The 15141-nt window shown below is 42.5% G+C and overlaps 1 protein-coding gene across 1 annotated transcript in view; it reads left to right on the forward strand.

The window, feature by feature from the left end:
- Positions 1–43: 43 nt before the first annotated feature.
- Positions 44–15141, forward strand: part of LOC127582598 (tight junction protein ZO-3-like) — a 46675-nt gene continuing 31577 nt past the window's right edge. The window contains 3 exon segments of the mRNA XM_052038034.1: positions 44–325; positions 12826–12882; positions 14530–14654. Of these exon segments, the coding sequence (XP_051893994.1) occupies positions 302–325; positions 12826–12882; positions 14530–14654 (206 nt within the window). The 5' untranslated portion in view covers positions 44–301.

The following is a 15141-nucleotide window of genomic DNA, read 5'->3' on the forward strand; positions in this document are numbered from 1 at the left end:
TAGGTTTGTTTACCTGAGCTTGTGCTGTTGTAGTGTCGTCACTGGGTGGGGGCAGAGCCAGGCTAAGGCCTGTCAGCTCAGCAGGTTTCAGTCCTTTGTGGTTAAAGGTGCAGGTATTAAATGCCGGAGTGGAATTTGCTGCATGGTCCTTCGAAGCAAGACTGAGACTATCGCATACACCCTGAGCAAAAATCTCCGCCCACATTGCACTGGAGTGTACAAAGTGGGGAGTTACCAGAAAACCAGGAAATAAAAACAGAAGGAGAGAGAGAAATCGGGAAAATGAGAGGATAGTTACAAAATGGCTGTCAGATTCCAGGATCAGGCAAGTATAATTGTGAATCTTGAATTGTAGTAATGTGGGCTTGTAACCAGGATGTTATAATCTTCTACTCCTTGTAAATCAAATACAAAAGGCATCTCAGGATCTTTCTATTCATTGTGACTGAAATATAAAGCATCTCTGACTGATGCCTATGTCAGAAATAAAACAATCCATACGGAGTACAGAAATTCAAAATGCAAAAGGATGATGGTTCTGAGAGGGAGAAAAGAGTAGAGAGAGTTCTACTGCATCGTGATGAAGCTCAGGCCCAGGGTGTTGGTGTGGGTTGGTGTGAGCAAACCTGTGCTGAAAGCTAGTACTCTGGATCCAAGGACTTTAGCTTAAAATGTCAGCTGGAGCTTCAGTGAGTGTTGCAATGTAAGTGGTGTCATCTTTCATCCGTGAGACTAAGCTGCTTGAGTAATGTAAAGATTCTATGGTATTATTAAGGTCTCAAACTCAACTAGAGTGTTCTGAACCTCGCCATCCTATTGCCCGTTATCTGAAATCCTGATCCTATAACTCCTCTATTACAAGACCCCCTGCATATATCCTTCATCTCTGCCCCATTTGCATCTATTTTCTACCAAAACCCTCAGTCATCCATTTGCTTCCTCCTGACCTAGAGGTGAAAGAAGCTGGTATGGACTGGTGAAAGTGGCCAACACAATCAGTACAAATGGGTTAAATTGCAATGTAGTGACACAACCGTGCTAGTCATAAATTTAAATACTTTTGTCCCTGACCCTGACTCAACAATTCCAATGTTCTTTTGACTTTTCTCCCAACCTCCACTTTCCGCACACTTGAATCACAAAATTGTAGAAATTTAGTCATAGAGCAGGGAGAGATACAGCACAGAAACAGGCCCTTCAGCCCACCAAATCTGCACTGACCATCAACCACCATTTACATTAATCCTACATTAATCCCAATTTCTTTATTCATCCAGGTTCTTATCAACTCCCCCTCGATTCTACACACTAGAGGCAATTTTACAGTGGTCAATTAACCTACCAACCCACACTTCTTTGGGATGTGGGAACATCCAGTGGAAATCCACACAGTCACAGGGAGAACATGCAAAATCCACACAGACAGCACCCGAGGTTGGGATTGACCCAGGTCTCTAGTGCTGTGAGGCAGCAGCTCTGCAGTTGCACCACTGTGCAGCTCCCTAGAGTTCAGAAGGGTGGCATTAAACCATTGTGTCCCATCCAGCTAAATCTCTGCTGCCTATATCCTAACTCTGCTGAGTCCTATTCATCAGTCACTCCTACAATTAATGCCGTACATTGACTCCTGCTCTATCAGGAATTCAAGCATTCTTACCCTTGAGTTCAAATTCCTCTGTGGCCTCACCCTTCTCTGTTCCTGTAATTCCCTCTAATTCTAAACATTTGTAATAACCCAATTCTCTTCACCCAACCAATGATAGCCATGTATTTACCAGCCTTGACCCAAAGCTTTAGAATCCCCCCCTCAGGTTTTCTACCTCTCCTATCTCCTTTAAAACTCTCTTTAAAAATCCAGTTCTTTGACCAAGGTGTCAATATTTGTCTCATTCTACTCAGGTTTAGTCCCTTGGGCTGTTTTACTGTGACCAAGTGTTAAACAAATGTTGTTATAATTTGAAGAGGAGCTGAGAGTTCACCTGGTGCCCAATGTTCATCCCTTAGTCAATGAGTGAATGAAACAGTCTTCATTTGCTTCCTTTGTGTTCTCTCACCACACAACTTGTCTGCCATCTCTGACTGCTGAGAAATAACGGGGGTAATAAAGTATTAATTATGACAGACTCTGAGATTTTGATGAAATGCAACATTACTAAGGATCATTGAAGATTTTTATTTGTTGATGTAAATCCTGTTATTTTATGCTTTTTAATTTCTGTTTTTAGTGGCTGAAAGTTTGTATTTCTTGGCAATCATTAAAACTAAAAACAAAGAATTTTAAAGCAGGCAGTGATTTATAAATGGCATTCTGGGCTAATTATACAAGGCAAGTTATAACAATGAACGAGGAACATTGCAGAGGTTTGCAGATACCATAAGTCCATGAACCTTTCAGGATGTGGGTGTTGCTGGGAAAGGGCAGCATTTATTGCCCATTCTTCACCACCCCTGAGAAGGCAGTGGTGGTGTTGGTGAGAGCCTTCTTGAATTGTTGCAGTCCTGGTGAAGCTGCTCCCAAGGTGCTGAGAGCATTTAGTTGGCAGTGTTTGACTTTGAAACTGAACTGACTTTCGATCAAATTTCAGGGGGCTAAAGGCTTGCCACGTGCGAGCTGACCCAAAGATCGTACAAATAATGATGGCAGAGGTGTTACAAGCTTACACAAAATCCCTCTGTGAGGATGTACCAATGAGCAGTGAAACTAGGATACAAATTCTTTGTTTCTTTACTTATTGAGCGCACCAAAGAGATTTGGAAACCCAGGTACACAAACCACAAGATTAAAAGGCAATTAGAAAGCCCAGCTGGGTCTATCTCAAGCAGATTGGATTACAAAAGTGGTAAGGTGATGCTTCCATTGTGTAATGCTTTGATCACACTCATCTTACAGTGTTTTGTTTTTTGCACTGTAGCTCAGGAAAGCTACATTGATCTAGGGAGGATAGACTGCTGGCTTGCCATGGTTATATTTGGGTTAAGTTATGAGACCAGTCTGTAGAAATTTGTTATGTATACTCTTGAGTTTGGTAGCTCAGATGTGAAGAAAGTATGATGAAGGATTTAAATAGGCAGATATACTGAAACTATTTTTTTTATTAAAGGAATCTAGAACGAGGTCAAATAATTAGAAAAATTAAAGCTCAGCCATTTAGTAGCAAGATCAGAAAAAACATTTCTTAGTCAATGGCTATTTAAACTGGCCTGAAGGCAAACAGGTGTAGAAATTCAACTGATAACAGTGCTATTTTCAGCATTATGTGACTGTATATCAATTGTTCTAGAGTGAGATACAATAATGACCATTTCTCTGTTATTTGCACCTCTCTAGAAATTTGGCTAGGCACTTCCGTGGTGAATCCTGCTTGCCCAGGTGATATGTTTCTGCGTTAGATGTACACCTAATGACATCAGTTGTCATTGTTTTCCAGCTCAATTTGAAATCCAATTAATATAAATCTCACATCCATGTTTTCATATCACTGCTTGCTCTGCAACTCCAAACTGTGAAGGGACACTCCAGCCGCATGGAAACTTATGCCGTCTGCTCCACAGCACTTTGGAGGCAGGCTGCTTATTGTAAAACTGCTCCTAATAAACACTGAGAATTATGCAAAGCACCATGCCATTCCAGTACTTGCAAACTAATGTAATGGAAACTTCTGTGATGCTATGACTGGACAAGCAGGCATGGTGTGTGACCCTGGGAGGAGGCATAGATGGACTCCATGCCTCCAATGTAAGCACACCCTTTCTTAAATATGGAGGCCAAAGCAGCCTCACCAACACCCTGTAAATTTGTATCAAAACTTTCCTCCAGACCCCTTGTAATAAAGGCCAACATTCCATTCGCCTTCCTTCTTACTTGTTGAATCTGCAGGCTAACTTTTTGTTATTCCTACTAGGACTTGGTTGACACAGCTAGTAGAGGTCCAGCTAGTAGAGCCACTGCATCACGGCCCCAGTGACCCAGGTTCAATCCTGATCTCCAGTGCCGTCAGTGTGGAGTTTGCAGGTTCTCTCTGTGACCGTGTGAGTTTCCTCTGGATGCTCCAGTTTTCTCCCATGTGGGTTGCTAGGTTACTTGGCCACTGTTAATTGCCCCTAGTGTGTAGGTAGCAGTAGAATCTGACAGGGGTGGTGTTGATGATAATGTGGTGGGAATAAAATGGGACTAATGTAGCATTAGTGTAAATGGTGGCTGATAGTTGGCACAGACTCGGTGGGCTGAAGGGCCTGTTTCCATTGCTGTATCTCTCTAGCACTTTATGACTCAGGTAGCTTTGCAGTCTCACTCCATTTAAATAATCTTTTTTCATCCCACCTTCCATTGTGGAAGGTACTTTTCAAATAAAAGATGTTTCCTGCCACCATCATTCAGACAGTAAATTCGAGGCCGGACTACTACTTCTGTGAGGAAACTCCTCATCCCACCTCTAATCTCCTCTGAAACCTGAGTCTACATTCCCTAGATATCAAGCTCCCTCACATGGCCGATTGGTCCCTCCTGATCAGTCTATCGCTCATAGCTTAAGGGTGTGCAATTAAATCTCCCTTCAGTCTACTTTCTTTCCAGAAAACAACTCAATTTGGTAATAATTGAATAGTCATAACACACTCTTTTCAAAGAAAACACATTTGTGTTGTTTCATGAGGATTACAAAGAAAGTTGTTGCCTTAATGCTGGTGAATGACCAGGCTATATTTTGTTTTAAAATGTGTTTTAATGGATTATTTTATAAAGATTATAAAATCATCCAAAAGGCTGTAGATGTACATGTCGATTACATTTCAAGTCTAAGCACAATAAATTGTTGTATGGTTTATGTGATGCAGAATGTTGCCGTGGATCAGTCATGATCTATTGAATGGCTTTCCTTGAGATCTCGGTCCAAGATATTGTGATGTCATGCATGCATTCTACTTGTGTCCACTGTCTCTGAATTGTCACTTTGTGCCACATCCAGTACTGGATGAGCAGAAATCTCCTCCAATTAAATCATGGAAGAAACAAAGCATTGTCTTTGGATCGATACAGATCTCTGGCCACCAGTTCCAGCCCTTCACCTGACAACTCTCTTCAGCTGAAGGCTGGTAACAATTCAACCTCAAGTTGAGTTTCAGGCCTCATCACCTGGTTTTGCCTCAGCTCATCTGCTGCTGAAACCCTCTTCTTGAAGACTTGATTACTTCAACACACTCCTGGTTAACCTCTTTTGCTTTATACTCATTAAACACATGCCATCCAAAACTCAGCTGCCTGTGTCATATTCACACCAAACCCTGTTCCTTTAACTTCCCTGTGCTTGCCGAGTTACATTAACTCATGGTTAAACAATGCCTTGATTATTATATTCTCATCCTTGTTTTCCCTGTGGTGTCTCCACTCGATCTTTGTCACTTCCTGCAGCCTCATTAACTTCCAAAGATATCTGTGCTGCTCCTTTCTTGGACTCCTGAACATTGCAGATAAAATCCCTCCACCATTTGGCAGCTCTGCCATTAGTTACTAAGGCCCTAAACTCCTTCCAAAGCACCTTAGAACTGAGCTTTTGGTCTTTGTATGACTTGGCATCAGATTTAAAGGACCAAAACAGAAAGTGCTGGAATACTCAATGGGTCAGGCAGCATCTGTGGAAAGAGAATCAGTGTTAATGTTTCAGGTAGAAGACCCTTAGTCAGGGTTGACGGTGAAGAAATATATTCAAACTGAAATGTTAACTCCGTATCTATTTTCACAGATGCTCACTCACCTGTTGAGTGTTTCCAACACTGATTTTGTTTCAAATTTCCAGCATCGCCAGTTTTATTTTGATTTTTGTTTCGTTATAGATCCGTTGCAAATGGAGTGTTGTTATTGCTGTTTGCATTCTGTATCTGAGACACAGCAAGAAAGGCCAAGTAATGTTAGTTGGGAGTGGTTTACGGCATTAAGGACAGGAAAAAAATCAGTTGTTTTAATAGCAGTTGGTGGTGAACAGATCAACCAACATAGGACCATCTGTGAATTTATTATAAGGATCGATAAAAGCTGCCCAGAATGATCCTGATATGTAAAAGCAGATGGCCTGCAGGCTATAAGCTGGGTGAAGACTAGGTTAGGCTCGACTGTGTTCCTTAATGCTGTATGGACCAGTCTTTATACCCCAGGCTATGTCCTATGGTGTGCTTCATCCACACTTAATTTGACCTTGGCTGAAGCTGGTGGTTTCTCAATCCAGATGAAACAATAACCATCAGTCTTGCCATCATAAAGTTCATAGATGGAAAAGGAAAGAAATGCAACGGAGTAGAAAGAGCTTCATTCTACATCTAACCCGGATTGAACCAGACCTGGCATGTTTGATGGAAGCTGGGTAATTGACTTATAATATCTACTTCCTGGCATTGACCGCTCTCAACTTGAAATTGCATAAACATTTAAAATTTTAAAGATGTGGAATTTATCCTGTATATAAAAAAATCAGAAAGATATGAATGGTCGAAAAATGTAACCCAGTTCAGTCCAAATGATTAGTGAGACATGCAGCAAGAAAAAGATAGAATTAGCTCGCTGGTATTTAAAAATGATAAATACAATAAAGATAATCAACAAAATTTACAAGTAGTCTCTTCATCCATAGCAACGGAACTGAGCACACAATGTACAACGCCATCTGTGTGAATTGACTGTGCAGTGTTATGTGCTTAATAACTGTGCACTTACATAAAGAGAGCAGAGCAGCTGCATTGCCTGACAGTGACAACAGCCCTCTTTCTGTACTGTGTAATCACTGGCAATTACCCCAAACTGAAGTCATTCAATTTTTAACTCTTACCCAAGTGCTTAAAGGGTCATCGGTGGAGAAAATCCACCATGAATGTCCTCCTCTGTTACTACCAATGAAACCTTAATCCACCTTACCATGATGGCCAAGTTTGGGATCAACTAGACTTAAATTCACTCATTCCACAATCAGTCTCACTGACCTGTTACGGCTCACCCTATTAACCTGCACTGAATCTCTTCCGCAACACATCAGCTTCAATATATTGATAGGTCCACTGATGCCTTCACTGATGCTCACACAGCCTTCTGTAACAGTCCCTCCTCTAATCCTCTGCCATTACCACTTCTTTTTGCTGCCTCCATTTTCTCAGCTTTAAGAACCTCTTTCACCACACGCCGCTCCGTCATGGAATGCCTCACAAATATTTTGCTGCATTGAAGCTTCTCATGTAAATGCAAATTGCTTCAGAAATCATCAATCATCCGTTCTCATCCTTCAAATCCAGATCTAAAGCATTGTTTTTTGAAGGTTCTTCCTCTGTCGGAGGCATGAAGGTTCAGAGGAAGTGGGAGGGAAATACAAAGTTTAGTTATAAACCTTTCAATTTCCCTTTTTTTAGAATAATTGTTCCCCTTCAATTAGGTCACTTATAGAACATAGAACAGTACAGTACAGGAACAGGCCCTTCGGCCCACCATGTTTTGCCGAATTAAGTAAACTAGTAAATAAATGCCTAACTAAACTAATCCCTTCTGCCTACACAATGTCTATATCCCTCCATTCTCTGCACATTCATGTGCCTATCTAAGAGCCTCTTGAACTTCTCTATCGTATCTGCCTCCACCACCACCCCTAGCAGCACATTCCAGGCACCCACTGCTCTCTGTGTTAATTTATTATTCTTTGTGCTGTGTGTAAATTAATTTCTGCATTTGCTAATGCATAAGTGAAAGTCTTTCAACAGTAATTAATAATGCCCTGTGACTATGGAAGATGTATTATGGAAATCTATGTTCTTTCTGTCTTTCGCTCTCCTCTGTTGTGAGATCTGAGGATCAGCTCCACAGATCCCAGCAGCCTATCCCTACCTGTCAGACTCCCACTGTGAGTCGAGATAGAGGAAGTTCTGCAGCCAACATCAATGATTCAGCACAGACAGCCTATTGACCCTAGTTCATTCCTAACCTGTGTAAACAACTACTAACTGATGAAAACCTTCAAGCCATTAAGTATGAGCCATCAAAGGATCTCAAATACAGCGTCTTCTTGATTTATGAATTGTTGCTATAGTGCTATTGACTCCTTGGGGAAGTGAAGGTGCTCTCGATTTGTTTTGCGCTATAATGAACAGTGCGCCACCCCCCCCCCCCCCCACTCATAGGAACACATTGTACTGAAATTCCATAATGCTCTTCACTCAGCCTTTTCAATTATGAAATCTTACTTAATGAAATGTTTTCCAGGAATATATCCCTTTTGTAAAGTGAGGAATGGTTGCACACACATGCAACAGGGTTCTTGATGATTTCAGCCTCATCCTAAATTCCCACGTTGATCAATAATTTTTTTCTCAAAGAATCCTACTGCTGTCTTGCAGCCTACAGTATCTGTGCCGGCTCTTTGAATGAGCCATCCAGTTTTTCCACTCTACACTTTTTTCTCCACAGCCTTGTCAGCCTTTGCTCTTCAATCTGCTTCTACCATCTTTTCAAGCAGTGATATGGAGCTGGTGGTAACACTGTCTGTTCTGCCATTGAATTACTGCTGTACATCAGTGTGTGCATGTGTTCGATTGTATACCTCTAAATGTCCACCTCAAAGTTGCCTCATTCCAGACTAGAGACTAGATTTCTTAAGGATCAGCCTGGTAGTGCTCTATACAGTTTCTAGAGTTTAAAGGTCTCTCTTATTTCTTGATGACCATCATAGGACACTATATTCCAGTTGAAGTCTGAACAGAGTACTACAGGGTTTGATTATTCTCTGGTTTACATTATACAGTTACAATAAGGTAATTGACCATTATCTTTCATTATCTTTGATGAGCAAAGTTCTTCCTTGTTTGGGCATATTCTAGGTGTTTTTGGCTACATGCTAAGCAGCTTCAATACCATTTATAAATTGCAGAAGCCATCAGTTTTTTCCCTGCATTGTGTAACACCTGAACTTCCTCTGTGTTAAATTTCTCTCCCCATTATGTTTGGTCCAATTCATTCCACAAACTGTACCCACTGATTCCACTGCCCCTTCCAGTTCAGTATCATCTGCAAAACTGACCGTATTCATTGAGGATGGAAACCAAGTCAATGTGTGCAAATTAGAAGTGTAGCAGTTCCAACATGACACCTCAACTCTGCTGCTCTTTCCACAGATGCCACCCAGCCTATTGAATATTTCCAGCATTGTCTTCTCTTATTTCAGATTTCTAGAATTTGCAGTTTTATATCTGAACTAAGTACACTTTCTTTTGGTGTGGGAACAGTTTCCCAGTTGGATATAACTGCAGCATCCTTACAGCACAGGCCAAGTAAATCTGACCTGGTTATCACCTGGTAATCATCTACAAATACTTTTGTATGGCTGCTTTGTTGCAGCACGTTTACCTTGGTCTAGAATATGTTTTTCCAGATTGTGAATGGTTTTATGTTACACAATAGCTTCCCAACACCAAGGAAATAGATAACCTTGTCTTTCTTTATGTTGACTTCTAGCCCAGGCACAGAGAACATGCTGCAGTCAGATCACCAAAGTCAATTAGACATATTTAGTTAGGATTGGAATCACATCCTTCAACTACTGGAGGATATATCGACAGACCCATTTCCATAGATGCCCTGGGTTACTTGTCCTATACTCGCACAGGACCCTGTGGCCAAATCAAGCATTTGGACTGTATCTGGCTGAGATCAAGCAGCTCCACGGAGACCAGAGATCTATTCTTCTGATGTGTTTACTTACCCACTGAGCCATTCAGGGTACAATACAGAAAAAAAGTACTTCCACATCCTTGGGACATTCCAAATGTTTCATAGCCAATGAATTACTGCTGAAATACAGCCACTACCACATAAGCAAAACCAGAAACCAATTCACACACAGCCAGTTGCCACAAATAGCAGTGATGATCTATTAATCTGTTTTGGCAACGTTGATAAGTGGTAGCCAGGATACCAGGTAACCTTCATCACTGGAGCTTAATGCAACCCACAAAGCACACTCACTCCTCACACTAGTCCCAGAACCACATTTAAACTTCCACAGCCACGTAATTCCAAACTATCTCGAGGCCTCAGTGTTGCAGTGGAGCAAACCACGAGCAGTGAGCTGTCCTCTAGATGATGCGTCCCAAGGCCCTGCCCCCAGCATCACTCCGACACCATTGACACCTTGTCTCCAAATGTCTGCTCATTGAATAAGGATTATGAACATAGAACATAGAACAGTACAGCTCAGGCACAGGCCCTTATGCCAACCTAAACTAATCCCATCTGCCATCCCTCCATTCCCTGCCTGTTCATGTGCTTGTCTAAATGCCTCTTAAATATTGCTATCGCATCTGCCTCCACAATTTCCCCTGGCAGCCTGTTCCAGGCACCTACCACTGTCTGTGTAAAAAAAAAACTTGCCCCGTACATCTCCTTTGAATTTTCCACTTTCAGATAAGATAAGACAAGATATCTTTATTAGTCACATGTACATCGAAACACACAGTGAAATACATCTTTTGTGTAGTGTTCTGGGGGCAGCCCGCAAGTGTCGCCACACTTCCGGCGCTGACATAGCATGCCCACAACTTCCTAACCCGTACGTCTTTGGAATGTGGGAGGAAATTGGAGCACCCAGAGGAAACCCACGCAGACATGGGGAGAACATACAAACTCCTTACAGACAGCAGCCAGAATTAAACTCGGGTTGCTGGTGCTGTAAAGTGTTACGCTAACCGCTACACTACCGTGTCTGCTCACACACAAACGTGAGCACACACATATACACACAGACACACTTACATGTATGTGCGCACACACACACACACAAAATCATGTGCAGACTCACACACATGCAATACACACAAATACACACACAAATACACATTTACACACTAACACACATAAACAAACTGATTTCAGATTTTGGACAATGTTAGGTTTTGCAGATACTGAAACTGAGTGCATCAAATGTCTTCATTGCTGCTGGGCAGGAAATTATAGCTTCAACCTTGCAAGAACAGTCCTAGAATGAATAGCTTTGCCTGAATAATATTGATTGAAAGATAAGATTGCTCCCCTAAGGTTTCACTAACTTTGAGCTTGGAAGCGGGTAGCTTTCCTCTTCTGTACCACATAAGAATGTTACAAAGAAAGATGTTACACCTACCCTGTTTCATTTCAAGCTATTTATTTTAGCTAATTTTAAAAAATGTTTAGTTATTATTATGGAAGGAAGTATAGAACAACCTGATTCCTAAGCAATAAAATGAATCACCTACTAATTTGTGTTTTGTAAAGGAACGTTGTCTAGAATGTGACAAGATTCTCTGTGCTTCTTTACTTTGTGACTGGTGTCTATAATAACATCCATTGCAATCAACAGAAGTCCTCAACTGAACCTCACATAATGCAGCACAGGTTCAGTAATGCCCTGAAATGTCTGCACATCTGGGAGTGGAATTTGAATCCTTAAGAGGCTGATCCTAAGGTGCAAACATGTGAACACTTGAGTTAGGAACAAGAGTAGGTCAACCAGCCCCTCAGTCTTGTCATGATTCTAACCTCAGCTCCCTCTTCCATCTTCTGACAGTCACCCTTCACCCCTGCTTATCAAGTATCGACTATCAAGTGGTGCATGGAAGATGAACTACAGACATCCGGATAGTGAGGGCATTTATATGTTCATATTTTAGAATACAGAAGGGGGCCCTTCAGCCCATCAAGTCTATGGCAGCTTACAGAGTTTTCCCATCCTTCCACCAATACATTCTCCCTGCAATCCCACTAACTTCCCCCAGACTCCACCACTCACCTATACACTAGGGGCAATATACAAAGGCCAAATAACCTACCAACGTGCGTGACTTTGGAATGTAGGAGGAAACCAGAGCACCCAGAAGGACCCACACAGTCAGAGAGAGAACGTGAAAGCTCCTCACAGATAACGCCAGAGATCAGAATTGAACCCAGGTCGCTGGAGCTGGGGAACAGTGGCTCTACTCATAGTTCCACTCTGCGACTTTGTTTTGGAGTAAATTATTCCAACTACTGTGGCCCACTTGTAAATTTGACCTGCATGTTTTACTGAGCAACACAGACAAGAAACTCTGGGGATGTGTACCTTGTACATGGGTCACTGTCTGGGGATGTATACCTTGTACTCAGGTCTGTCTGGGCATGTGTACCCTGTACACAGGTCGATGTTTGGTGATGCATACTTGTACGCAGGTCTGTGTCCGGGCATGTGCACCCTGTACACAGGTCAATGTCTGGGGATGTGTACCGTGCACACAGGTCGATGTCTGGGGATGTGTACCCTGTACATGTCTGGGGATATGTACCTTGTACGCAGGTCAGTGTCTGGAGATGTGTACCATGTACAAGGTTCGATGTCTGGGGATGTGTACCGTGCACACGGGTCGACGTCTAGGGATGTGTACCGTGCACACGGGTCGACGTCTAGGGATGTGTACCGTGCACACGGGTCGACGTCTGGGGATGTGTACCGTGCACACGGGTCGACGTCTGGGGATGTGTACCGTGCACACGGGTCGACGTCTGGGGATGTGTACCGTGCACACGGGTCGACGTCTGGGGATGTGTACCGTGTACGCAGGTTGATGTCTGGGGATGTGTACTCTGTACACGGGTCGATGTCTGGGAATATGTTCACTCCACCATTTGGTGATGTTGGTCATGCGTACCTAAGCAGGAGCCAATGTCTGGGAAACATACCCAGTGCAGTGCCTCTTTACGGAATAAGAGAGTCTCCAGAGATGGGATAAAAAATCTGTAGGAGGTATACTTTCATTGTATTGTTAATATAATTATGTTGTGTATTTTATTCACAGTTCCCAGAAATGGAAGAAACTCTGATATGGGAGCAACACACAGTCATGTTATATCGGGTAAATCTTGCTTTATTATCCCAAACCCACCTCTCCTTTTCTTTTGGAATCTCAGAAGCAGGAACCATGCAGCTTCTCAATCCTACTCTTCCCACAGAGAACACGTAATCCACTTTATCATAATCCCCACTTCACCAACTTAAACGTCTTCAGGATCAAAATATCATCGCCTCTCCCCAAATCATTCACTATTCCGAGTGGCCACTCTCACAGCATAGGAGGAGGCCATTTAGTCCATTGAGTCCGTGCTGCTTTCAGAGCAATCACATCAGTCCCATTCCCCAACTATTTCCCAGTAACCTGTTCTCTCTCCCACCAACTCCCTCCAAACCACTTTCAATCCACCTACCCTAGAGGCAACACACAGTGGGGATGTGTACCCTAGGCACTTGTCTATGGGATGTGGGAGGAAACTGGAGCACCAGGGAAAAACCAAGGCCGGCACAGGGAGAACGAGAAACCTCTACTCTAGAGAGCAGGATTGAACCTGGATCCCCGCTAATCCAAGTATTCCCTGATCCTCAGTGGGAAAAGACAGTGAAGGATCAATCCTTCCCCCATTTAAATTGATTATTGAATGTCCAAGGACCAAGAACGTCATCTCTTCAAAAAAAAGGAATGATTGCCATGGATCTTTAAGCCACGCTTACAGTAACAATGTTTTAATATTAATTTCCAGAAGTCTGCGAGCCAGTCCATAACGGGGATTGCTAAATCATCCTCCTTCATCCCATGATACGCTCACACCCACTTGGAACTGAATCTGATGCTAGGACAGGTTCACTGGGAACATAATTAAAATAGCAGTACTGTGCTTTGTGAGCTCTCCCCACCAAACTCTGGGTCCTTCCCATTCTCAGGAGCACCTGGAATACCAATGACACAGCTGAAATATGTAGCAGCCTCTTTAACCACACAGATCAGGGTAGTGTAACACCAGCAGGCTCACAACACAGTTTAAAGTAGCAATGGGCAAAAGGTGCACACATTACCTATTGGTTCTCAGTACTGAGCAGTCTAACCAGTGTTCTGCTGGTCACACTGAAGAGAGGTTTTATGAAAAATGTTTTTCAAGTGATTTTAATAAACATTGTACGAGTGGTACGTAAACCAGTTCTGTCAGATTAGGATGTATTTCACTTGGTTGCCCAAAGCCAGCGTCCACCTGCCACAATTCTGATGCCCCACCCTGCTGAAGTTTGCCCCCATCTCCCCCATTACCCAACCTGAACCAATTGGTCCACTGGATTCTCAACCCTCTGACCAGCAAGCTCCTCAACAAGACCCAGGTAGTTCAATCAGCGGTCTAATGGATCACTTCCACTGACCCCTCCATGTTCGAGAGACTGGGATACAGGTCATCATGAATGGCAGCACAAGATGAGCAATACAGCCTGTTTGACAATCCATCTGATTTATTTCCATTGGCTCAGTGTAAAATCAGGTGCTTGTGCATTATCACTCATTTCTGATTACATTCCCTTTAAATCTCCCTTTGTGCAATTGTTCAGTTTAAATCTCTCTGCACGCTGTCCTGGCAATGTGCCTCAGCTTTAACCCCTTTAGAGCACCTCCCCCAGCATTCATAACATGTCTCACACTGTCTCCTTGTGTGTGGTAATTCTCAATTTTTGTGTTGTGCTCCAGGATTCAAAGATAGGATTTGGTATTGCAATATCTGGAGGGAGAGACAAGCCCAACAGTAGCACAGGAGAGACCGCCATCCTGGTTTCAGATGTCGTTCCATCTGGACCAGCTGAAGGAAAGATTCTGTGAGTAAAAAGATCCATGGATTATGACCAGGATTATCCAAACCAAATCTGAAAGAGATTGGAAAAGTGCTGTACCTGTAAATAAAATCCTCCAAAAATTGCAAAAGCTGAAAATCTGTAATAAAAACAGAAAATGCTGGAATCGCTCAGCAGGTTAGGCAGTATCTGTAGAAAGACAAGCAGAGTTAAGGTTTCAGATTGAAGACGTTTTGTTAGAATGGATGCTGAACCTAGTTATTATATTTGAGCACAAGAGAGCCCCCTAATGGAACATTATATAATGGTACATTATAGCAACCACGCGATTATATTGATTAGAATAAAGAAGATGTTGCAAGAGATCTGAGATAAAAGCAGCCAACCACATTCCCATACCAACTTGAGTGTTTATATCAGATATGACAGTTGTGATCTCTTTCAGTTCAGTAAACCATTAGTAGTAGGTCACAATGTGCTGCCAGTTATCACACCCCCACATGTCCTTGTG

This window comes from Pristis pectinata, chromosome 24 (assembly GCF_009764475.1).
Source record: "Pristis pectinata isolate sPriPec2 chromosome 24, sPriPec2.1.pri, whole genome shotgun sequence".
Lineage (NCBI taxonomy): Eukaryota > Metazoa > Chordata > Chondrichthyes > Rhinopristiformes > Pristidae > Pristis > Pristis pectinata.